We start from the raw sequence: 25,941 nt of genomic DNA on the forward strand, positions 1-25,941 counted from the left end.
CACAAGCAGAAGCCAGACACCTGAAGTCAGATTAAATCATTTGTTATGGGACCCAGTTAGGTACTCCACATGGAAGGAGGATAAAGTGCTGCCACCCAACTTATACTTTTAGCCCAGTGATGAGAGCAATCATCTAAGACGGGGGAGGACCCTGATTCAATTCCCTCCACTCTGCCAGAAGGGGAGAAAGGATCTGAACAGGAGAATGCTCTAACCACTGAGCCAGGGAGCATTCTGATGCATGGCTCCCTCAGTTTTTGATGTTGTTGCATGGTGGATAACTAATAAAAGAGTCATTGGAGCAGGGAGACTGGATCCCAGGTCTCCCACGTGTGCCCTAACTAAGGTGACCAGGTGTCCGGTTTTCAACTGGAACACCCGGCTGAAAAGGGATCCTGGCAGCTCCAGTCAGCACTGCAGTGCCGCACAGTGGGGTTGGCAGGCTCCCTGCTAGTCTCTGTGACACATGGCTCCCAGGAAGCAGCTGGCATGTCCCCACTCTGGCTCCTACACATAGGGGTAGCCAGGGGGCTCTGCATGCCACCCCCGCAACTCCCATTGACCATGGTTCCCAGCCAATGGGAGCTGCAGGGGTGGTGCCTGCAGATGGGACAGCATGCAGAGCCGCCTGGCTATGCCTCCACATAGGAGCCAGAAGGGTGATATGCCGCTGCTTGAGGTAAGCACCGCCCAGAGCCTGAACCCCACCCCCCTGCTCTCATCCCTTTCCTGCCCTCCAAACCCCTTGATCCCAGCCCAGAGCACCCTCCTACACCCCAAACTTCTCATCCCTAGCCCCACCCCAGGATCTGTATCCCCAGCCAGAGCCCTCACACCCCCTGCCCCCCAACCCCCTGCCCAGAGCCCCCTCCTGCACCCTGAACCCCTCATTTCTGGCCCTACCCTGGAACCTGCACCCCCAGCTCAGAGTCCATACATCCACCCACACCCCAACCCCCGCCTCAGCCCAGAGCCTCCCCCCATACTCTGAACACCTCAACTCCACCCCCAGCCTCTTCCTGCACCCCAAACCCCTCATCCCTGGCACCACCCCAGAGCCCACACCCCCAGCCAAAACCCTCTCACCCCCTCTCACATCCCAACCCACTGCTTCAGCCTGTAGCCCCCTCCTGAATTCTAAACTCTTTATTTCTGGCCCCAGCCAGCGCCCTCCCTCCCACACCGCAGCCCCCTGAGCCAGCCTGGTGAAAATGAGCAAGTGAGTGAGGGTGGGGAGAGTGAGTGATGAGGGGGGGAATGGAGTGAGCAGGAGGCAGGGCTTTGGAGAAGGAGCAGGGCATGGGGCAGGGCAAGTGTGTTCGGTTTTGTGTGAGCAGAAAGTTGGCAACCCTAGCCCTAACCACTGGATTACAGAGTCATTCTCCCTCACGCTCTCTAACCCTTTGAGGATAAATATAACTGTCATTGGACCAGCGGTAGAGAAAGCAAGAGCTTGTAAGAATGAATCTGTAGTCCAGTGATTGATGCATATTCAAGTATACTTATCAGCTTGTTCTGATTTGTTGGTTTCTCCATAGCTGGAAGTAGAGATGGCAACTGTTTGCAGCTGAAGCACAGAACCCCAGAAAGTGCCTTACAATGAAAGGAAAATGAGGAAGTATCCCTCCCTATGGATGAGACTTGGCAGTTCTGTTTATTTTACCCCAGAAAAGAACCATCTGAGGCAAAGCTCTGTTGTTCCATAGGCTGCTCTGTGTTATTGTTTGCTTTTGTGGTAATGGTAGAAAGAAATCAAAAGACATAAGGAAAGGGTGCAGTTCATGCTCTCTAGAGGAGTTGCTTCTGCTCTCTAATTAGTTGGCAGCACAGCCAAGGTGCTGTGCAGTGTGTGGGGGATGGGAGGGAAAGTGCTTGTATTTGTTCACTTTCTTTCTGCTGTCCTTGCCCCTGTTTATGGTCGGTGGGCTCCAAGTAAATCAGATTCCTCCAGGCCTTCACCACACATTGAATGGTGCAGAAAGAAAGTTTGTAAATGGCTAAAGTGTGGGGATGTAATTATTGCTTTTCTATTTCACTAAACTGAGGGATCAAGCTGGAAATTTAATGTGAGTACAACTTTTATTTTTAACATGGTTCAGCTTTAGAAGCTGGATACATTGTTCTGCTGCCCCTTAAGGCATTGTCTACGTTGGAAAAATGCAAACTAGTATTCCAGCACCAATGCAGCTGCACCAGTGCTAGCAATCATGTAAGCACTAGTGTGATCTGGGTGCTGGCATTTTTACCGCTTTATCATGAAAACTTGTTGTGACCAGGGTAGTAAAAACACCCGTGCCTTGTCTGCATAACACTCAGCACTAGTTGAACTGCACATTGCCAGAATAAGGGTATACATTTTTCTGGTGCAGTGCAGACACACTCTTAATGGAAAAATTAAGCTGAACTGAGCAAAAGGAGAGGGAGAATAGGGCAAAAAGAAGGGATTAAGAAACCAGGCAATTTTGAAATACTTGGAAAGATAATGGGGATTGGAAACTACTGCAGGTTGAAAAGAGTAATAATGCTTAATGTCTTGGAGTAGTTAGAAATGAATCCAGGGTAACCTCGAGGCTTATGGAGGCTGCTGTCTCTTTAAATGGAATGACCTTGCAAGATGCACTGAAACAGGAAGAGTTTGTTAAAAGCAAACAGTGAAGGATCGGAGAAGTGGGACGAGGGAGAGCATTCTATATAGCTACAAACAGGACAGTGTAGCTTCTCCTTTTGGTACTTTCTTCAGCTTTTACTGTATGACACAGATTTTACTTAGAAGGTTTATCGTGGTGAAGTCCCCTTTCCTAAGAACAAACCAGCAGAAAAAAAGAGGGGAAACCAAAAAAGGGGGAACTTTCTATCCTAAAGCAGACATTGTCTGCTGGAGTCTGGTGAGTGGAAAAAAAATCCTATTTTTAACAACATTAAGGAAAAACTAGAGTGGGTTCTCAATAAACAGAAGTTAGCAATAAAATGTTGACAAGTATGCAGCAATTACAAACTTAAAAACCCGGATGAGGATATGCATAAGGATATGCATATAACCTTAAAACACTATATTTGTTAGCACCAGGTGTTATGCTAATTTTTCTCTCTGACTCCACAGAGTTAATGGCTAATAATTCAATTTTTCATACAAATAATGTAAATTTTCAAATCTCCAAAGAGTCTGTGAGATAATATAATAAATTGAGAAACTATTCTCAACCTATTCTTTTAAAAAAAATCATATTTGTTACAGCAGAAAACGCCCAGAGCATATGCACTTTCCTCCTGTATCATGTTTCAAGGGATCTTTTAGACTGTGGGGCCAATACTATAGATGTGAATTGCTGCTTGGGAAGCACTAAGCATCCTCAGTTCTGAATGTCACTGGAAGTTGGGAATGTTCAGTACTTTCCAGATGGTGCTCATGACCATGCAGGATTGGGCCCTAGAGCAGATTGAGTGGATGTTAGGTGATTTTGGTGAGGTTTGCTGTGTTAAAATCCTGACCCTCTTGAAGTCCAGGGGAGTTTGCCATTGATTTCAGTGGAGTCAGGATTTCACCCTATATTTTTAAAAGGAGAGGAAGTTAGAGTTTGCAAGATCAGACCCTTATTTATAAGAGTAAGCCTTACATAATGGGGATACATGCATGAGCAAAGGTTACTTACAGGATGTGCTCCATAGAGCTTACAGCAAGCTTTAGAGTTGTATTGTAGTCTTATTAGGAAGAGGATCATCATTTTCTTGTGGTATTGTGAAATGTAAAAGCAGAATCCTGTAGTCAGGGTGCTGTGCTAGCAACATCAAAGGACTGCTTTGCACAAGTAAGGGCTTGATTCTAACTGGATTGTTGTGTTCTGCAATGTGTGTGTGTGTATACAGAATGTATTCTTATCACAGGGGACCATATATTCTTACATAATAGATCTGATGGAAAAATTAAAAAAAACAGATACAACATAACATGGGGCAGGGGAAAGCAGAAATGGCACATTTAACTGAAGTTGTGTTGCACTTAGCAGAATGGTGCTTCTGTTAGGCTGGCAGCAAACACAGGCTCAGATTCTGCAGTAGGATCTTTGTGGTCAGATCCTTGCAATTACATGAAGTCCCATTCAATTTAATGGAGCTGGGCTTGGGTTCAAGGGTCCCCCACCACATCTGATTAAAGGAGTAGGACTGTAGGTGTGTGGTCCACTTATGGTAGATTTTAAATTTAGTCCATAATCCAACAGTATATAATATTTAGCTATATCACATAGTAGGAATATGGGAAATGGAAGAATTTAAAAACTCAATGCAAAAATCTGTTAATGGTTCATACAATGTATCAATACGTTAATTGAACCAATGGTCATAATGGGTCAAGTTCTTCTCCTTTATAGAAATGTAAATACAGAAGAATTCCACTGAATTAGGCCTGTAATAAGATCTATAAGAGTTTATTCTTGTTTAACTTCAAGAAAATCAGAGCTTTCATGGAGCAACAAGAGAGAGAACGATTTAAAATATTATTGTAAAACAATTTGGCAGCAGAACATAGGTATAGAAGCTGTACCTGTAACTTAATTTGCTTTTTGAAAGAACAGGAGTACTTGTGGCACCTTAGAGACTAACAAATTTGTTAGTTTCTAAAGTGCCATAAGTACTCCTGTTCTTTTTGCTGTTACAGACTAACATGGCTGCTACTCTGAAACCTTTTTGAAAGACTTATTTCTACTGTAAAAAAACAAACAAAAAACCCCCAACAACTTTGTCTAACATGTTTAAACAAATTTATTTTAATATAGTATCTTTTCAAATGAGCTAACTGAATATTCTATAGAAACTGACCATCTACTGGTAGTCTTTCAAAAAGACTTTTAAAAAAAGAATGTTCTGTTGTATTGAGAACAAGAATCAAAAAGATATCTGACTTCAGAATACCTATCCTAATAAAGCATTGGAAACACTCTAAATTGGAAAGTGTTTAAATAATAATAAATGGGCAAAATTCTGCTCTGAGGTCTATCTGTGACTATTTAGCCCCTGATTCTACAAAGCACTATGTATTTTAATCATACATACATACATCATAGTTTAATCCCTAATCAGTATGGCACACAAGCACATGGTAACTAAGTGCATGAGCAATCTAACCAATGGGACTACTCGTGTTTAAAGTGAGGCAGGTGCTTAAGCACCTTACTGAATCTGGACCTAAAATCATTGTGGATACATGGGTGTACCTAATTGCATGATTTGGTCTGATATACTTGCAAGATCACAAATGTTCTTATCTCTATTGCTAGTAACATCACTGGTTAGTCAGATGAAGAATTTTATTTAAAGGTAAAAGTTACCACTTCTGCATTTTATTTGTCTGGTGCTCTTAACTTAGATTTTGACTCTTTAGTTTCACTTTCATTTATCTGTTTCTTAGTAGCTTCTTTTTCCAATCCTGATGCAGTTAGGACAATGCTGAAATGTTTGGGTTCCAAAAGGGGATGTTTAAAGAAACATTCTTAGTTTAAAAGACTAACTGTAAATAAATCTCTTACTAATACATTAGAATATTAAAAATGGAAAAATGTTAAAAATCCAATACACCCATCACTAACTTGCTTTTTATATTTCTCTCAACTTGGACAGAGAGAATTAAGTCAGTTTCACTACTGGATTCTTAAGATTGAGGTTTCAAAGACTACAGGGAAGTGTTTATTTTTTGTTTGTAAAAACAGCTGTTTTAAGAGTGATATTTAAAATATTAGGTTTCAGAGTAGCAGCCGTGTTAGTCTGTATCTGCAAAAAGAGCAGGAGTTCTTGTGCACCTTAGAGACTAACAAATTTATTTCAGCATGAGCTTTCGTGAGCTACAGCGCACTTCTTTGTCTGCATAGAATGGAACACACAGACAGGAGATATTTATACATACAGAGAACATGAAAAGGTGGAAGTTGATTAGACTTTTCCTGTTGGTATGCATGCTTCCATCTTTTCATGTTCTCTGTATGTATAAATATCTCCTGTCTGTGTGTTCCATTCTATGCATCCGAAGAAGTGAGCTGTAGCTCACGAAAGCTCATGCTGAAATAAATTTGTTAGTCTCTAAGGTGCCACAAGAACTCCTTTTATTTAAAATGTTGGAACATTTCAATTGGTTTTAGGTTTTATTAAAAATCCCCCTGTGACAAGGTGACCTCATCTGAAGCATCCTCCAGCATCAGGTTGCAGCAGAACAGGCACCCCTGCTTCAGCATTCCTCCTTCAGAGTCCCCAGTAACACCACACAAGTTTCTCTGATTCACTAATCCCCTCCAGGGGCAGGCAGGGGACAATTTACTAAAACCTAAATGAAATAATCCATAGCAAAAGCCCCAACCAGTCCATTTCTCACACCCAGTGATATAGTTAGTAAAATCCTATAGGCTCTAGTAGTCCATCCCCATAACACATACCACACAGAGGCTCTTCTTCAGTCATCTCCTGTCCTTTTACCACAACAGTCACCCCAGCCCTTCTAGCTAAAGTTAAACCCTACTATTCTTCAGAGGAATCCCCACAGCCTCTCTGCTGGGAGTTTATCCTCACTAAGGTAGCATCCCTCACTTCCCCTAACCTTCTCATTGGTCATCTGGGCCCAGCTGCCCATGCATGGAGACACCAGTAAGACCCTCTGCTGTTCCCTGGCCTTTCACCTTCTGGCTTAGAAGTCACAAGCAAGTCCCTCTGGCCTTCAACCCTCTCCAGTCCTGGGTCTTTGGCTTGGGAATTCACCCCTCTTGTTACTCACCTACCTTCAGGAGCTACCTAAAGCTTCCTTCACAGACCCTAGCAACTCTCATCTGTCCTGACAGACCTTTCAAGGACCTCCTATTTATAGGACCTAGGTGCCCTCTCTTAAGCTTCACTTAGGAGGCAGCTGGTGAATCACAGGCACACTGGCTTCTTCCTTCTTTAGGGCTGGTACCACTCTGTGACACCTTGATTTTACAAAATTTTAATTTTGGGCCAAGTTTAAATAGGCATTTAAAAAAAAAACACACCTCGTTTTCACTGAAATAAAAAAGTTAACACATTTCCAGTCAGACTTTAAACAACAAAAACAAAGTTTAAACAAAACCTAATTTTTTGGGATGTGATTTAATTTAATTTTTTCAACAAGGTATTGCTACTGTATGGGAGGGGTGGATTAAATGTTTTAGGTAATTTAAAATTATCAAATTGTGTTGTAGTGTACATAGCATAAGTGAGAGTACTTGATTATAAGTCTGTCTTACTTTACAGTAAATGTTAATGTACATACTTTACCAAAATGATTATAACTGGTACTGTATGTGTTCATTTTTCTTTTGTAGATAGAACAATGAGAGATCCCCTTCCCAGCTGGGCCTGCTTGTCTTACAGCCTGTTCACCTTCTCCTTGCTTTGTGTAACAGCTGAGAACCAATGTAAGATCAGAAATCAAGTGGCTGACTGCAGTCATCTAAAGCTGAAACAAATTCCTTCAGATCTCCCAATTAATATAACAGCATTGGACATTTCTCATAACCAGCTAAATAAGCTACCACCTGCAAATTTAACAAAGTACAGCCAGCTTATTTACTTGGATGCAGGATCCAACACCCTTTCTAAACTTCAGCCAGAACTGTGCCAAACTTTGCCCCTATTGAAAGTTTTGAAGCTGCAACATAATCAGTTGCGTGAGCTCACTGACAATGTTTTTGCTTCCTGTTCCAGCCTCACTGAGCTCAATTTAGGGTACAACATAATAGAGATCAAAAGCAATCCTTTAAAAAACCTGAAGGTAAGATATATAGAAATATTTTTTCTCTTCCCTTTTAGAAAATGAAAAGCAATTACTGAATTAGAATCCAGTGCATCTCCAGAGCAGGTCATGGTCCTCATCTGGGAAGGTCCAATACACTTAAAATCCAATTTTTAATTTTTATAATTTTGTCAGCTAATACTGATGTTTATTTTTAAGCGTTTTATTATTTTTATCAGTTTGAATGTTCACAGCTATGGGAAATTATGGGTGAGGCCAGACAATTATTTAATGGCAGTAGATGTTGAGATTCAAAAAGTTTAAACTTTGTAACTGTTAAAACACAAGTTGTTAACATCATATGTCAAAATATACAAAGTAAATAACCTTAAATCAAATTCGAGCAGCATTTTTCTTACTTTGTGTATCTGTACATTTTTATTATAATTGATGGAAATATTTCCATCAATCAGTTTGTGTGTGTACAGTGAAATTGATGTTTATCGACATTTACCTATAAATAGCTATGCCTTCTAAGCCTAAATATACTCTTCTTCATTGTCTGAAGAAGAAGCAACCTATTGTTACTATTAACTTCTTTAGCCCTTTTATTTTCCCAAAGAATGTTCCAGACAAGGCCCACTGGATTAGAGCAGAATGGGGTCTCTGCCACCTCTGTGGGGTCCTTCCCTCTATCCCCTTCTTCCTCTTCTGAGGCCTCTCTGTATACAGGGTCCATGGTCTGTGACAGGGGAAGAGTGGCAAGTGGGCAGGTCTGGAGAGGTGGGTGAGGTGGACGCAGAGTTTGAGGTTCCATATCATTCCCCCTCAGCCCCTGTGGAAATAAGAGAAGATAATACAATCTGAGGAAAATGAAAAATCAGATAGGAAAAACAGCAAAATGTAGAATGATTTAAAATCTCCTAAATTTACTGCAAGTTTTTCTCCTTTTTGGCCAAGTCTAGACGGTAGTATGTTTTGTGTGTCAACTTTTCATATTCCAAGCACACACATTTGTGACTTTCTTTACCACGCTGAGAGGTTACATTCTTTCCTTTTTCAGGCCTCTATGAGCTTTTGAGGCCTATATGAATTTGTAGCTGCTAGCCAACATGGTCATCTGCTTAGAATTTGTCAGCATTCTTCTGCCTTGGGTGGTTGTCAAAGTAACCACAGTTTATTTATCAGTAAACTGATCTTCAGCAGCTCAAATGAGTGTTGTGGTTACCCTGACCAGCTAAGCTCTCTTTTAGCAGTTGGAGAATCACCAGAACACAGAATTGCTGTGGATATACTCCTAGCATTCCCCCTATGCTACTTGGTGATTACCCCAGAGTGTGGGGATATATGATTATTTAGATAAGCAGTCTAGCCCAGGGGTTGGCAACCTTTCAGAAGTGGTGTGCTGAGTCTTCGCTTATTCACTTTAACTTAAGGTTTCGCATGCCGGTATACATTTTAATGTTTTTTAGAAGGTCTCTCTACAAGTCTATATTATATAACTAAACTATTGTATGTAAAGTAAACAAGGTTTTCAAAATATTTAAGAAGCTTAATTTAAAATTGAATTAAAATGCTGATCTTATGCCGCCGGCCCACTCAGCCCGCTGCCGGCCTGGGATTCCGTTCACCTAGTTCGGCGGTGGGCTGAGCAGGGCCTGCAGGACCCCAGCTGGCAAGGAGCCGGCAGCCAGGACCCCGGGCTGGCAGCGGGCTGAGCGAGGCCAACAGCTGGGACCCCAGACTGGGGATGCAGGTGGGAATGTGTGTGTGAGGGGTGCAAGAGCTCCCGTTGGGTGCTCAGGGTGGGGGTGGGAATGTGTGGGGGGGTGCAGGGGTCAGGGCAGAGGGGTGGAGGTGTGCGAGGGGGTGCATGGGTCAGGGCAGAGGGCTGGGTGTGTGTGGGAGGGGTCAGGGCAGAGGGCTGGGGTGCTCACGGCAGTGGGCTGGAGGGGATATGCCCCGATTCCACCCCTTTACCCAGGGCCCGTCCCCACCTCTTCTCTGCCTCCTCCGCAGAGCAGCGAGCACGCTGTGGCTCTGCTCCCCCTCGCTCTTCCCCTTGCAAGGGCGATCAGCTGATCAGCGGCAGGGAGAGGGAGTGGGAGGGGAAGGGGCAGGAAAGCATCACACTGGGGGAAGAAGCAGGGGAGGCGGGAGCTTGGCTGCTGGCAAGACCAAGCTTCTGCCTCCTGCCCCTGCAGGAGAGAGTGGTGGGCGGAGGGGCTGAGTGGGGCCGGGACCCTGGCAGGCAGCAAGCAGCAGCGTGCCATTAAAAATTGGCTCGCGTGCTGTCTTTGGCATGCGTGCTGCAGGTTGCCAACCCCCGGTCTAGCCTTAGCTAATACTGTGAGGCTGGTAAAATAGTATTATAATTCTCATTTTTTATTTGAGGAAATAGAGCCTCAAAGATATTAACAAGCTTGCCCAAGGTTACAAGTTATTAGAATTCAAGTCTAACTGTGAAGACCAATGTTTAATGTACTAACATACAGTGCCTCCCAGTTTACTTTATCTCTCTATTTGACCACTTATAAAAATAGGAATGTGGTAATACTTCATTTGTAGTCTCAAAGGACATAGCAAAAGTGGGTAATAATTATTAGCTACATTTTACATGTGGGCTAAGTGACACAATAAGGAGAGTTTTGCGAGGGAGTCCTCCAGGTGAAGGAGGAGTGATTACGGTTGGGGTAAGTTTGTTGTCTGTAGCATGTGTGTTTGTGCTTGTGGTGTACTTGCTGCTTGACTGAACTAGACCATGTGTCTGTTTGTTTGGGGGACTGTGTGCTGACCGTGTGTGTGTGTGTGATGAGCCTAGCGGCCTGCTAGGCAAAGCTGAGAGCTTCTTAACGAGGCTTTGATTCCTAAGCACTTTAGCACCCATCAACCCTTAACCACGGGGCGGGGCTACTCAGGAAGACCAGGACTTTAAAAAGCCCGCTCCCAAGCGACCAGAGGAGCTAGTGACCAGGAGCAGCTAACGGAGTTTCACGAGGGAGTTTTTAGAGGAGGGAGTGTGAACTGAGGGGCTAGATACACTTAACGTTCTTTAAACTTAAAGCCAAGAACCCCCTGATAATAACAAAACAACAACAAAGGAACTAGCTGCAGGAGTAAAAAGATAATAGAGGCACAAGTCCAGCAAAGACTGGGGGCTATCCAGTTTATTGTACCCAATGCAGCATGTATGATTACCTGCCCTGTGGGCAGATGGTGTAAGTGTGCATTTGGTGCAAGGAAACCATATATAAGCTTTGGAGACCAGAGTGACTGAACTGGAGGAGCTAAGGGAGACAGAGTGGTATAGAGACAAGACTTTCTGGGACACAGTAGAACGGTCCCACCCCCCAGTCTGACAGCCTCTGTGCTGCGGAGAAGGATGAAAGTCTCAGGGAAGGAGGATATCCAACTGGAGCAGAGGGTAATGATCCCATAGTTGGGACCCTCGTTTCAGATGATGTCGTGGTAGTCTCACACACTGAAGATACCTCTCTATGGCAGGGAACTCCAGTTAATAGGAAGAGACAAGTAATAGTTTTGGGGGATTCAATCATTAGAAATGTAGATAACTGGTTTTGAGATGACCGGGAGAACCGCATGGTGACTTGCCTGCCTGGCGCAAAGGTTGCGGATCTCTCGGGGCATGTAGATAGACTTATGTGTAGTGCTGGGAAGGAGCCGGTGATCATGGTACATGTAGTACCAACAACATAGGGAAAGAAAGGAGAGAGGTTCTGGAGGCCAAATTTAGGCTGCTACGTAAGAGATAGAAGTCCAGAACCTCGATGGTAGCATTCTCTGAAATGCTTCCAGTTCTGCGCGCAGGGCCACTTAGACAGGCAGAACTGCAGGGTCTCAATGCGTGGATGAGACAATGGTGTAGGTAAGGAGGAGGGGTTTAGATTTATTAGGAACTGAGGAAACTTTTGGGAAAGGGGGATCCTATCCAGGAAGGATGGGCTCCACCTAAACCAAAATGGAACCAGATTGCTGGCATTTAAAATTACAAAGATTGTAGGGCAGATTTTAAAATAAGGGCTAGGGGAAAGCCGACAGGTGCGGAGGAGCACATGGTTCGGACAGCGATATACTTAGGGGAGGATCTACTAATGGAGATTCTCTATATCCTAGTAAGGTGGAGAGGATGGGAGATGATAAAATACAGGTAGGATTTGATGAGAAACAGTCAAATGAAGAAAAGTCCCATTCAATTACATCATGTAATGGCAGACAGTTAAAAAGTGACAAGTTTTTAAAGTGCTTATATGCAAATGTTAGAAGTCTAAATAATAAGGTGGGTGAACTAGAGTGTCTCATATTAAATCAGGATCTTGATATAATAGGCATCACAGAAACTTGGTGGAATTAAGATGATCAATGGGACACAGTCATACCTGGCCACAAAATATATCGGAAGGACCGAACAGGTTGTGCTGGTGGGGGAAGGGCACTATATGTGAAAGAAACTGTGAATCAAATAAAGTAAAAATCTTAAATGAATCAAACTGTACCATAGAATCTCTATGGATAGTAAGTCCATGCTCTAATAATAAGAATATAGCAGTAGGGATATATTACCGACCACCTGATCGGGATGGTGATAGTGACTGTGAAATAATCAGGGAGATTAGAGAGGCTATTAAAATTTAAAAACTCAGTAATAATAATGAAAGATTTCAATTATCCCCATATTGACTGGCTACATGTCACCTCAGGACACAATGCAGAGATAAAGCTTCTTGACACGTTAAATGACTGATTTTTGGAGCAGCTAGTCCTGGAACTCACAAGACGAGAGGCAATTCTTGATTTAGTCCTAAGTGGAGCACAGGATCCGGTCCAAGAGGTGAATACAGCTGGACCACTTGGTAATCGTGACCATAATATAATTAAATTCAACATCCTTATGGTGGGCAAAACAACACAGCAGCCCAACACTGTAGCATTTAATTTCAGAAAGGGGGACTACACAAAAATGAGGATGTTGGTTAAACAGAAATGAAAAGGTACAGTGCCAAAAGTGAAACCCCTGCAAGCTGCATGGAAACTTTTTAAAGACACCATAATAGAGGCTCAACTTAAATGTATACCCCAAATTAAAAAAACATAGTAAGAAAACCAAAAAAGTGCCACCGTGGCTAAACAACAAAGTAAAAGAAACAGTGAGAGGCAAAAACGCATCTTTAAAAGGGGGAAGCTAAATCCTAGTGAGGAAAATAGAAAGGAGCATAAACTCTGGCAAATGAAATGTAAAAATATAATTAGGAAGGCCAAAAAAGAATTTGAAGAACCGCTAGCTAAAGACTCAAAAAATTTTTGCTATTACTTTTTAAGTACATCAGAAGCAGGAAGCCTACTAAACAACCAGTGGGGCCACTGGACGATCAAGATGCTAAAGGAGCACTCAAGGACGTTAAGGCCATTGCGGAAAAAACTAAATTAATTCTTTACATCGGTCTTCATGGCTGAGGATGTGAGAGAGATTCTCAAACCTGAACCATTCTTTTTAGGTGACAAATCTGAGGAACTATCCCAGATTGAGGTGTCATTAGAGGAGGTTTTGGAACAAATTGATAAACTAAACAGTAATAAGTCACCAGGACCAGATGGTATTCACCCAAGAGTTCTGAAGGAACTCAAATGTGAAATTGCAGAACTACTAACTGTAGTCTGTAACCTATAATTTAAATCCACTTCTGTAGCAAATGACTGGAGGATAGCTGATGTGATGCCAATTTTTAAAATGGCTCCAGAGGTGATCCCAACAATTACAGGTCTGTAAGCCTGACTTCAATACTGGGCAAACTGGTTGAAACTATAGTAAAGAGCAAAACTGTCAGACACATAGATGTACAAAATTTGTTGGGGGAAGAGTCAACATGTAAAGGGAAATCATGCCTCACCAATCTACTAGAATTCTTGAGGGGGTCAACAAGCATGTAGAAATGGAGGATCCAGTGGATATATTGTACTTAAATTTTCAGAAAGCCTTTGACAAAGTCCCTCACCAAAGGCTCTTAAGCAAAGTAAGCTGGCATGGGATAAGAGGGAAGGTCCTCTCATGGATTGATAACTGATTAAAATATAGGAAACAAAGGGTAGGAATAAATTGATAGTTTTCAGAATGGAGAGTGTTAAATAGTGGTGTCCCACACTGAGCCCGGTCCTATTCAACATATTCATAAATCATCTGGAAAAAGGGGTAAACAGTGAGGTGGCAACATTTGCAGATGATACAAAATTACTCAAGACAGTTACATCCCAGGCAGACTGCAAAGAGCTATAAAAGGGTCTCTCAAAACTGGGTGACTGGGCAACAAAATGGCAGATGAAATTTAATGTTGATAAATGCAAAGTAATGCACACTGGAAAACATAATCTCAACTATACATATAAAATGATGGTGTCTAAATTAGCTGTTACCACTCAAGAAAGAGATCTTGGAGTCATTGTGGATTGTTCTCTGAAAACATCCACTCAATGTGCAGCAGCAGTCAAAAAAGTGAAGAGAATGTTGGGAATCATTAAGAAACGGATTGATAATAAGAAATAAAATATCATATTGCCTCTATATAAATCCGTGGTATGCCCACATCTTGAATACTGCATGCAGATGTGGTTGCCCCATCTCAAAAAAGATATATTGGAATTGGAAAAGGTTCAGAAAAGGGCAACAAAATGATTAGGGGTATGGAACAGCTTCCATATGAGGAGAGATTAATAAGACTGGGACTTTTCAGCTTGGAAAAGAGACGACTAAGAGGGGATATGATAGAAGTGTATAAAATCATGACTGGTGTGGAGAAAGTAAATAAAGAAGTGTTATTTACTCCTTCTCATAACACAAGAACTAGGGGTTACCAAATGAAATTAATAGGCAGTAGGTTTAAAACAAACAAAGGGAAGTACTTCTTCACACAAAGTACAATCAGCTTGTGGAACTTCTTGCCAGAGGACGTTGTGAAGGCCAAGACTATACTAGGGTTCAAAAAAGAACTAGATAAGTTCATGGAGGTAGGTCCATCAATGGTTAGTAGCCAGGATGGTGTCCCTAGCCTCTGTTTGCCAGAAGCTGGGAATGGGTGACGGGATGGATCACTTGATTATTACCTGTTCTGTTCATTCCCTTTGGGACACCTGGCATTGGCCACTGTCAGAAGACAGAATACTGGGCTGGATGGATCTTTGGTCTGACCCAGTATGGCTGTTCTTATAGAATCCTAGAATATCAGGGTTGGAAGGGACCTCAGGAGGTCATCTAGTCCAACCCCTTGCTCAAAGCAGGACCTAATCCCCAACTAAATCAGATTGTTTTTATAAGCTATGGCCTACTGTGTAGAAGACAAAAGACTTTATTCTCCATTTCATTTGATTAACGCAGCGCAGGGGAGTAGGGCTGGCCTTACCATGAGGCAAACTGAGGTGGCCGCCTCAGGTGCCAGACTTGGGGAGAGCGCCACTAGGACCCAGAGTGTAGAAAATTGTGTCTGCTGCTGGTGCATATGCATTCTCTGTGTTCTAGATGCACAGAGATGGTGGAGTGCTGTGCTGGAGGAAGGAGGGCACAAGAGGCATAATAGGCAGGCAGGAGAAAAGGTGAGAGGGGAATAACAGAAAGCAGCAGGAGCTGCAGGGAGAGAGAGGAGGAGGAGCCTCTTATGTACCTCTCTAGCAACCCCAGGAGCCTGGACTGATTAACACCAGCTTCTCAGGGAGCTTCCTGTTTCCTGCTGCTTCCCTGAACCCACTTGAGGAGAACAGGCAGTCAACTGAAGTAGTAGGAACCAGTTACGCCCTTAAGACGCTGATATCTTCTCTCACTCAGGCCCTGCTACCCGCCTGCTTATTTGTCCCCTTCAATTGAGTGTTGAGAGCCACTATAGCTGGCACAGAACAGCAGTCATGAGTGAAAGAAGAAAACGCCCCTCTGGGACAGCATTCAGAAAAAGAAAGCAAGCAAAGGAAGCTTTTCTATCTAAGCAGGAAAGAGCTCTCCTGAGATGCATAGACACAAATGTTCACGGTGAGCCTTCCGGCCCCAGTGAGGATGTGAGTGGTGAGGAGATGCCTGATCTTCCAGTTAGTGTGCAGGTGACCTGGCAGCTACTGCAGCATCCATATCTCCATCTCAAATGGATGTAACCATGCACATTCCTGAAGAAAAGTGTAGATCAGAGAAGAGTGTGGTGGAGGTGCAAGAAACAGCTGTTTTCTGAGTTTAGTTCCTTAAGTCTAGATGATCCAGGACTGTGGACCCAGTTGAGCAGTAGCCTGAGGGACTTCCTTGTACTGCATGGGCCATAGCAAATGGAAAACTTCATGTTCCCCAAAGACAATGAAAACAGAAGTTTCCATCCAACATGTTACTGGCGTGAAATCCTCAATGGTGACAAAGTGGAGAGGCCATGGCTTATGTACTCAAAAACTCAGAATGCTGCATATTGTTTTTTTGTTGCACACTGTTTGAAATAAATGTTGTAAGCAAGAGACTCCAAGGTGTTGACCTTGATATATCTGAAGCAATGGAACAACAACAATGAAGCAAAGTCATACCTACAGTCTTACCGGTCAGATGAGGGATTTCAAAACATTCTGAAGAGTGCACAGAAGTTGGCAGAGGAGCTTCACACTGAAGCTATTTTCCCACCCATTCAAGAATATAAGAGTCACTGAAGAAGACATTTTGATTACGAGGCTCGGGATAATCCCATAAGAGACCCCAAACAACAATTCAAAGCTGAATTCTTTAACCAGGTGCTAGATTGTGCAATACGGTCAGTTGAAGAACATTTCATTCAGCTCAAGGAACACAGCCGTATATTTGGGATATTGTACGATATTCCAAAACTCCTCACTATACCTGAAGAAGACCTACGCCAGCAAAGCAGGGCACTAGGGACAGTGTTGACACATGATGACATGCACAGTATTGATGCGAGTGATTTAGGTGATGAACTGAAAGCCCTTTCAAGATACATTTCAACAGGATCAACTCCAAAGGCTGTTCTGGAATATATGTGCACAAATAAGATGACCACCCTCTTTTCAAATGCTTTTGTTGCTCTGTGCATACTTCTAACACTTCCTGTAACAGTTGCCAGTGGAGAACGCAGCTTCTCCAAGCTGAAGTTAATAAAAACACATCTACGCTCCACAATGATACAGGAGAGGCTGTTTGGCCTTGCAATCATCTCAATAGAGCATGAACTGGCCCAGACTGTGGACCTTCAGCAGGAAGCAGTTCAAGTCTTTGCAACCAAGAAGACACAGAAAGCACCACTTTGATTATTCAAACAGAAAAAAATACCAGTGTTTACTATGCAAACAAGAAAAGTTACATTTGCTGTTCAGGCGTTTGAAAGTTAAGTGTTACTTAACATTTTTGGATGAGGTATTTTAAGTTGTTAGATCTCCTTTATTGGGGTAGGTAGCAGAGCAGTACCATAAGAGGAGTAGAAGAGGAGGAAGGCAGAATTGAGACCTTTCAAAGTTTTGTCCCAAGTGAGGAGGAATGGAGGCGTCGTTTGAGCTCCCGGCCTCAGGTGCCAAAATGTTGTGGGCTGGCACTGCAGGAGAGAGTGAGGAAGGCCAAAATGGTTCTAAGCCTCCTTTGTGCTAGTTCCTGCTGTTCTGGCTTGGCTGAATAACGTCACCTTACTATAGCATGGGGGGTCTGTGATAAGAGTGAACATAGGGCTATTCCACCAGCTCAGCATCAATCTGGGAGCTGCATAAAAGGGCCTTAGAACAACAGAGAACTGGGCCAATGGGTAGGTTCTAAACACTTTTCTCACGTTGGTTGGCTGCCTTAGGCAAGTCTGAGCAACCCCCTTAAACTCTGTGTTCCAGTTAACTGCTCTGTAAAATGTAGATACTTACTTACCTCATCGGAATGTTGAAATGCAACTAAATAATGTTTACTAAGTAAAAGGATTAAGGCCACTCAGAGGGAGTGGAGAGAATAGAATTCAAGTCCTGGGCTAACTGTTTGCTGTCCTTTAGGCCTTTAGCAGGAGGAGGAGTTTTAAATAAGCAGCTTGCTTTTTACCATGTCATGGCAGGTCAAGATCACCCAGTGGTTGAGGCTGGAGGTAGCTCGCTATGTGTGATGTCAGGGGGCTTTCTCCTGCAGGAATCTGGAGGTTGGCAGCCTGCAGCCATGTTGGTCATCTAGCTTAAAGATTCCCATAATGGGTGACATCTGATGTAGACAGACTATTGCCTTCCAATGTATGTGTTTCTCCCTGTTACAATTCTTGTTCTATTGCTCTTCTAATTGTGATAATGTGACCAATTTTTAACCTCAGAATGGCTAAAATAATTCCAAAGGTATCTAACTTGTTACTGTATTTTCATCTGTTTTTTCTACCCCCAGAATTTGAACATACTGGATGTATCTCATAATCGTTTGCTTTCTACAAAATTAGGAACCCACCAACAGTTGGAGAGCCTTCGTGAGCTTGTGCTGTCAGAGAATAAAATCACTGAGTTAAAAAAGGAAGAACTAGATTTTCTTAGCAACACTTCCTTAAATAGGCTTGACTTATCATCAAACCCACTGAAAGAGGTAAGAAATACAAGATCACATCCTCAGCTGGTATAAATCATTTACACCAGCTGAAGATCTGACCCATAATTTTTCTATTTTGCAATCACTGCTAAAAGAATAATATTCATTTTGGTCAGGGGTAATATTGTTCTGTTGTAATAAAATACACATTACTTTATTCTTGATATTGTGAGTTGGTTTATTATGTAGGTGAAGTAAGATTTCTGATGCACTTAACTACTCATTTCCTTTTATTTAAGCATTTGGGATTTGGGATATTATCACTCAGTCTTAACTAGTAGTAAAGGGCATGGCCCAGCTTCCTCTGAAATAAATGGGAGCAGGATCTTGTCACAATTAGTAACCAAAAGTACATCTACGCTGCATTTTAAAACCTGTGGCGGTGAGTCTCGGAGCCCAGGTCTAGAGACTTGGGCTTGTGCTAAAAACAGCTACGTGTGGACAAAGGGTTCAGGCTCTGAAGGTTGGGTTGGGGAGGGCTTCAGAGCTGAGCTCCAGTCCAAGCCACAGCTTCTGCACTGCTGTTTTTAGTGCCATAGGTCAAGGCCTGTGAGCTTGAGTCTATAGACCAGGCATCTGAAACTTGCTGCTGTGGATTTTAAAATGTAGTGTGGACATATCCTAAGAAAATTCATTCAACGTTGGTAGCTAGAGAAGATAAGCAGCAACATTAATGTACTATGTGTGCTCAAAATAGCCATTTCATCTCTTTTCTCCACACACACCCCCACCCCTCGACTTAGAGATGTCGGCCAGGGAAATGCAACAAAATACTACAAAAACAAAAAATAAATGTACTAACTTCTTTTTTTCCACAATATTGTCTGTCTTTTTTCATGTTTCTCCCTAGTTTTTTCTTGAAAAGAAGCATCAATTTTCCTTTCCCTCTTTCTCCTTTGCATGTATTCTCTTCCCCATTGCCCTTCCTTTGTTCACTGTCACCCTCATTCCTGGCTTCTTACCTGTGTGCCATTGCCCATTTTTGTTTTGCTGTTTCTTGTCTTCCTTTCTTCTCTCTCCTGCGTATTTCTTCCCCCTCCTATGGCATCTTCCCTAGCATCACATCACCTCTCTGACTCTTTTAACTGAAGTTCCAATGGCTCTGGTTATCAGTGCATTGTACAAGAACTGCCAGCATCTGGGTTTTATTCCTAGTTCTGCCATAAACAGTCCTCTGGTATCTTGGACAAACTAGTTAATCAGTCTGTCCCTTCATTTCCTAACCTTTACCTAGCTCACAGAGATGGTGTTAAGCTAAATTCGTTCATGTATGCAAAGTGCTCAGAGACTGTGGAAATGAGCACATAGAAAAGCATACAAATAGATTAAAAAGTGGATGTCCTCTATCCAAGTTTACTGCCTGCATGCTATTTTATGTACTACACATGCACACTCCAGTCAATGCAGCATTAAAATATGGTTCTGCTCTGAAAAGTGATTGCAAAAATGGCATTGCTGAGTTCTGAATTTCTCTCCCTGACTTTCAGGATAAGTGTACTCATTTCACAAGTAAATTGGTGTTGGTTTTGTTTTGTTGTTGTCTCTCTCCCTTCAACCTCCCTGTCAGCTCTGAAAGTCAAACTATGTTCTTTCTGACTCATGTACTAGCACAAATGAGTACTTGTGCCTATCACTCATCAATTCTGATAATGAATCAAAAAGAGGGGCAAATATTCTGATTTGTACCTGCCATTCATTTTGTGGAAACAAATGTATGGGCTCTATTTTCCCCCCCCCTCTTTTTTTTTTTTTGCCAAAGTATTCCATGTTCTCTTTCATTTAGTGCCATTTTGACACTTCTTGACAATAAATCAGTAACAGGAAATACATGGCAGTGAGATTTGTTATATATATTTCCAAGTTACCTCAAGATTCAGCGTTAAATCAGAATTAGACACAGAATTTCAAATCACTCTCATGTATCTACTGTAAAAGTAAGGTAGGTTTTTTCATTACTGATGCAAAATATTAATTTTCAAGGGTATTACTACAGTGTTTTGAACCATTACTATAGAAATATAACATATTTTAAAACAAAGTTTGGTTAAGTCCTGTGGAATTTAGTGAAAATCTATGAATTAATTTAAATTGTGTTCTTGGTCTGTTGTTGTGATTTGAAGAACTTTCCAGGTTTTGGCTTTATGGAACAACTTTCTTAGGTGGTTTTTTTTTCTTTTAATGTCAAAATCATTAATTTTTTTTCACTTCTAGTTTCACACAGGCTGTTTACATGCAATTGGAAATCTGTATGGCCTTGTGCTGAACAATGTTAAGCTTGACGAAAATCACACAGAGAAACTTTGCTTGGAATTATCAGGCACAAGAATTCAGAATCTGTCACTGAGCCAGGTCCAGCTTTCTTGTATTTACAAGTCAACCTTCCACGGACTGCAAACAACAAACATCACAGTTTTAAACCTTTCCAAAAATTATTTGAGCGTGATAAAAAATGACTCTTTTACCTGGCTTTCAAATTTAGAGAATTTAAACCTAGAGGATAATAGGATTTCTCACTTATTTTCTCATTCATTGTATGGATTGTCCAATGTCAAATATTTGAATCTGAGAAGGTCACGTGTCAGAAAAATTGATGATTTCTCCTTTCGTTGGCTAAGCCATTTAGAGTATCTTCTTATAGATAGTAATAATTTTCAAGAAATTACTCCTAATATGTTCACTGGCTTGGACAATCTGAAATATTTGAGTCTATGTAACTGGACCAATGGCTTACAAATAATAACTAATAAAACGTTTTCATCACTTGCTAATTCTACTCTTCAGTTTCTTAATCTTACGAAAAGTAGAATCACAAAAATAGAAAGTGGAGCATTTTCTTGGTTGGGACACCTAAAAATTCTTGATTTGGGACTCAATGAAATAAACCAGGTGCTTACAGGTCATGAGTTTAAAGGTCTGCAAAATATTGAAGATATCTACCTTTCCTACAACAAATGGTTGACTTTGACAAGCGAATCGTTTGCTTTTGTTCCTAGCCTTAGAAAACTGATGCTACGGAAGGTAGCTTGTAGCAATCTGGATCTCTCCCCTTCACCTTTTCACCCTCTACGGAATCTAACCATCCTGGATATCAGCAACAACAATCTAGCTAATGTAAAAGAGGATTTGTTTGATGGACTTCACAAACTTGAAATTCTGGATTTGCAACATAATAATTTGGCTCGACTTTGGAAACATGCCAATCCAGGTGGCCCTGTCCTTTTTTTAAAAGATCTTCTTAACCTGCATATACTTAATTTGAAATCTAATGGCTTGGATGAGATACCAGTACAAGTTTTCAAGGGCTTGTTTCAATTAAGAAGCCTGGATTTAGGATCAAATAATTTGAACTTGCTTCCAGCATCTTTGTTTGATGACCAGATATCTCTGAATTCATTGATCCTTCAGAAAAATCTTATAACATCTGTTGAAGAAAAAGTGTTTGGGACAGCTTTCAAGAATCTGAAAGAACTAGAGATGGATTCCAATCCATTTGACTGCACCTGTGAAAGTATCTCCTGGTTTGTTAATTGGCTTAATGTGACCCAAACAAACATACCTGGATTAGATACCCATTACCTTTGCAACACCCCACCTAAATATCATAGTACTCTGGTGATGCATTTTGATATTTCACCTTGCAAAGATAGTGCCCCTTTTAAATTATTGTATATAATAAGCACCACTGTGATAATGCTCCTCATCTTTATTGTTATTCTTATCCATTTTGAAGGCTGGAGGATAGCATTTTACTGGAATGTGTCAGTAAATCGAGTACTTGGTTTTACAGAAATAGACAGGCAACAGGAAGAATTTGATTATGATGCCTATGTTATTCATGCAAGAAGGGACAGGAATTGGGTATCCAAGAACTTCATTCCTCTGGAAGAAAATGATCAGTCTCAAATTAGTTTTTGTTTAGAGGAACGAGACTTTGAAGCAGGCATATCTGAATTTGAAGCCACTATTAATAGTATAAAAAGAAGTCGGAAGATTATCTTTGTTGTCACTGAACATCTCTTAAAAGATCCCTGGTGCAAAAAGTGAGTATGTGCATGCGTGTACGTGCATGTGTGTGAATAACACTTGTTCAGCAGATCTTTAATGCAGTCATCTCTAAGACAGTGGTCTACTTTCTTGAAAACAGAAAGTCCAGGGCAAATTATACTTTGTGACATGAGTGTAACTGTCTGACATTTAATGGAGATACTCCAGATGTACCCCACTGTAACTGAAAGCAGAATTTGGCTCATAATCTACCTGCTTGTCTAGTCAATCAAACCATCATTTCCCTTCAGATGATCTTCCCTAAAAATAGATGTTTGAGACAAGACAGTGATTGGTGAGGTTGTTAACATACAAAGATCATTTTTTGAGCCAGGGTCTTACCACTGCCAGTTTGGGTGGCTGACAGAAAGAAGACTGTATACTAAGTGAGCCTAAAATTGAGACCGTTAACTTTGGGTTAATTTCTTGGAGGGCAAATTATTTTTTTTTTAGTTAAATTAAAAAATGAGTGATTTATTTACGTAATACCAGTATTATCATAAAGGTTAAATGTTAAAAACTATATACAAATTAAAGCCCTGATTCGGCACTGACCTTTGTGAGGCTATCACAGAAAATTATTTGATGTCACTCATCCCTACGTAAGTCAGCTGATTCAATCATTCATCAGCTCTGTGTAGTTATATAGCATGTACTTTCAAGAGACCAGTTTTTAATTGCCTTATTTTTTGCTTAAGGTTCAAGGTGTACCATGCTGTCCAGCAAGCTATTGAGCAAAGTCGGGATTCCATCATACTGATCTTTCTTCATGACATTCCAGATTACAAACTGAATCATGCACTTTGCTTGAGAAGAGGAATGTTCAAATCTCGCTGCATCTTGGATTGGCCAGCTCAGAAAGAACGTGTCAATGCATTTCATCAGCAATTAAAAATGGCACTTAAATCTAGCAGCAACATACATTGAATTTCTAAAGTATAATATTGAACTGTTAGGACACTTCATTTCAGACTGACTAAAGGACAACAGTTCTTATGGGGAAAAATTAAACCAATCCACAGCAACTCCTCTATTTTTCCTATTATGTGTTTTTAATTGGTAATTGTTCTTATCCTTCATATATTGTTTCACCTGTATTCTGAGTTTATAAAATGGTCATGATGAACACAAAAAATAGGACCGACAACTCTTTCAAACTGTGATCATAAAGAATCAGCTTATTTAAAATAGAGCAGAAATAGAGTGAAGAAAGGGGTGGGGAGAATGAGTAGCGGCATGGTAAATTTCCACATAGAGGGGTGCTGAAAAGACTAGGACTGTTTACTTTAGAGAGGAAATGAATAAGAGGGAGGAAATGTGATACAGATATACAAACTAATGAATGCTAGAGTGGGAGTATGCGCCTGGACATGTAGACCTCATTTGTTAATTCCTTCAATGTTGGAGAGGGCAGTGTGCAGGTCTTCTGGCTTAAGGTGAATTTTAAGCAATGTGTGAGGATCCAGAATTTCTCAACTGCTTCCTAATTCTAATAGTCTTCTATCTAGATACCTCCCCTCTAAAATAGCTTGAATTTAGGGCATCCCTAAAGGAAATGTTTTAGTATTCTATAAATTCAAGAACAGTAAATTGATATTTCTAGTCCCTTAATTTTTTTTTCAAATGGAAGATGCAGTCTGATACATATTGCTTCCATAGCAGATAGCTATTATCCAAAATACATTTTCTGGGTATAAGGACCTTACCTTGCAAAGTTCTAAGCACCCTCAACTCCCATTAAGTTCAATACATCACAGGATTGGGACCTAATTGCCACAGGTATAGTGCATATAGTTTTAATTCCAGAAATATTATGATTACACAGAACTTTTTTTATATAAAACAAATAGTATTAGAGAAGAGGGGACATCCTGGCTCCCCTGAAGTGAGTGGCATTTTGCTATTGCCATCATCCACAGTGTCTAATCTTGCTTCAATTCAGTGGGAGCGGATATGGATCAAAGAAATGAAATGTGCTTTGTTTTAATCTTTTGTATCATGTATGCAGTATGGATGCTTCTATTGTGTAGCGTGTATTTTTAGTGTCTCTTAGATATTATGTAATATTTTTTTTTAGTTCTACCTTTTGGTTTTTCCACTTAAAATGAGTTGGAGAATGGTGTTTAAATAAGAATGGCATACTGGTACCATGTGTTCTGTAAACAGTACAATTAATAGTCAAAGGGAAAAAGAGTCTTACCAGTGACTTGACTAGAGTGCACTCACAGCTACCCGTAGGACAGAATTTGATGGAGGAACCAGGCTATTGCTCTGACAGTATCAAACAGTGAGGCCCTAATTCCCCACTCCCTTGTACCAGGCTACTATTCTGATTTGGTGAAGTTTCAGACTCATTTGACACAGGTATAAATGACTATACAAACTGCAAGGCAGTGAAGAATCAGTCCTTAAACCTTTTAAACCCTTTTAGGGACAAATCTTCCCTCTCCCATAATGGAAGTCCCCCATAAACTGAGAAATTGGTATGGTTCTGCTGTGTTGGGTGCCTAGACCATGGAAGTCTATGCAAGGGGTATATACCTTCTGTGGTGCTACGAGTCCAGCTTCCTAGCCCTGTGGAGAGGATTCTTTCTGCCTTGGTCTCCATGGCTTTCACTGATATTCAGCCTGCTAGTTGTGCTGTGCACTAAATGGGGCCTGTGTGTTTTTGTACAGACATAATCACATACTATTTGAAATGCAATATGTCTCTTTAAGAGTGTCATAAACAGATAGTTAAGGGTTAAAGTCTCTTTTACCTGTAAAGGGTTAACAAGCTCAGTAACCTGAGGAACACCTGACCAGAGGACCAATCAAGGGACAGGATAATTTCAAATCTCGGTGGAGGGAAGGCTTTGTCTGTGTTCCTTGTTTGCTCTGTGTGCTCTCTTTGGATCTAAGAGAGGCCAGACATGTCTCCAAGTTCTCCTGGAGTATTTCCTACTATCCAGTATAGTGAGTATTAGTTAAAAAGGCGGATTAGTCTTTTGAGTTGCTTTCTATATTTGCAATTGTGTGTTTGCTGAAGGAATTCTTTATTTCTGTTTGCTGTTACTTTGATTATGCTGAGGAGGTGGGAGGGGAAGTCTCTCCAGTTTTTATAAGTTAGAGCCTGTATTTTTGCATCCTGGTAATACAGAGAGAGTGTACTTTTTCTTTCTTTCTTTAATAAAATCTTTTCTTTTTAGAACTTGATTGATTTCTTCCCTTGTTTGGATTTTCAGGGGAAGGGGAGGGGGAAAAGTGAATCCCTCTTTGGTTGATTCAAGGAGTTTGAATCAGGTATCTCTCCTAAGCACTAGGAGAGGGGAGGAGGGAAATGGTTTGTTTCCCTTTGTGTTGAGATTCAAGGTGTTTTGGATCTGTGTTCCCCAGGGGAAGTTTTTGGGGGAACAGGGAGTGTGTCAGACACTTAAAACTTGACTGGTGGCAGCGAGAACCAGATCTAAACTAGGATTTTAGTTTAGAGGAGTCCATGCAGGTCCCCATCTTGTGAACGCTAAAGTTCAAAGTGGGGAATAAACCTATGACAAAGAGGTTGCCACTTTACCTAGAAATCTGTTACTAAAACATAGGAAAATTCTTGTGGATTATA

The 25,941-nt window shown here is 41.3% G+C and overlaps 1 protein-coding gene across 2 annotated transcripts; it reads left to right on the forward strand.

The window, feature by feature from the left end:
- Window positions 1-1,900: 1,900 nt before the first annotated feature.
- Window positions 1,901-25,188, forward strand: TLR3 (toll like receptor 3). Of its 2 annotated transcripts, none has more exons than XM_045019773.1 (5): window positions 1,901-2,066; window positions 7,320-7,768; window positions 18,108-18,299; window positions 20,514-22,342; window positions 23,045-25,188. In XM_045019773.1, the coding sequence occupies exons 2-5, from the start codon at window positions 7,328-7,330 to the stop codon at window positions 23,271-23,273; spliced, it is 2,691 nt and encodes an 896-aa protein (XP_044875708.1). In that variant the 5' UTR covers window positions 1,901-2,066; window positions 7,320-7,327; the 3' UTR covers window positions 23,274-25,188. The 2 variants fall into 2 exon arrangements, with proteins under 2 accessions (XP_044875708.1, XP_044875707.1); XM_045019772.1 differs by lacking the exon at window positions 1,901-2,066 and adding an exon at window positions 2,218-2,885.
- The last annotated feature ends 753 nt before the right edge of the window (window positions 25,189-25,941 follow it).

This window comes from Mauremys mutica, chromosome 5, assembly GCF_020497125.1.
Source record: "Mauremys mutica isolate MM-2020 ecotype Southern chromosome 5, ASM2049712v1, whole genome shotgun sequence".
NCBI classification, from domain to species: Eukaryota; Metazoa; Chordata; order Testudines; family Geoemydidae; genus Mauremys; species Mauremys mutica.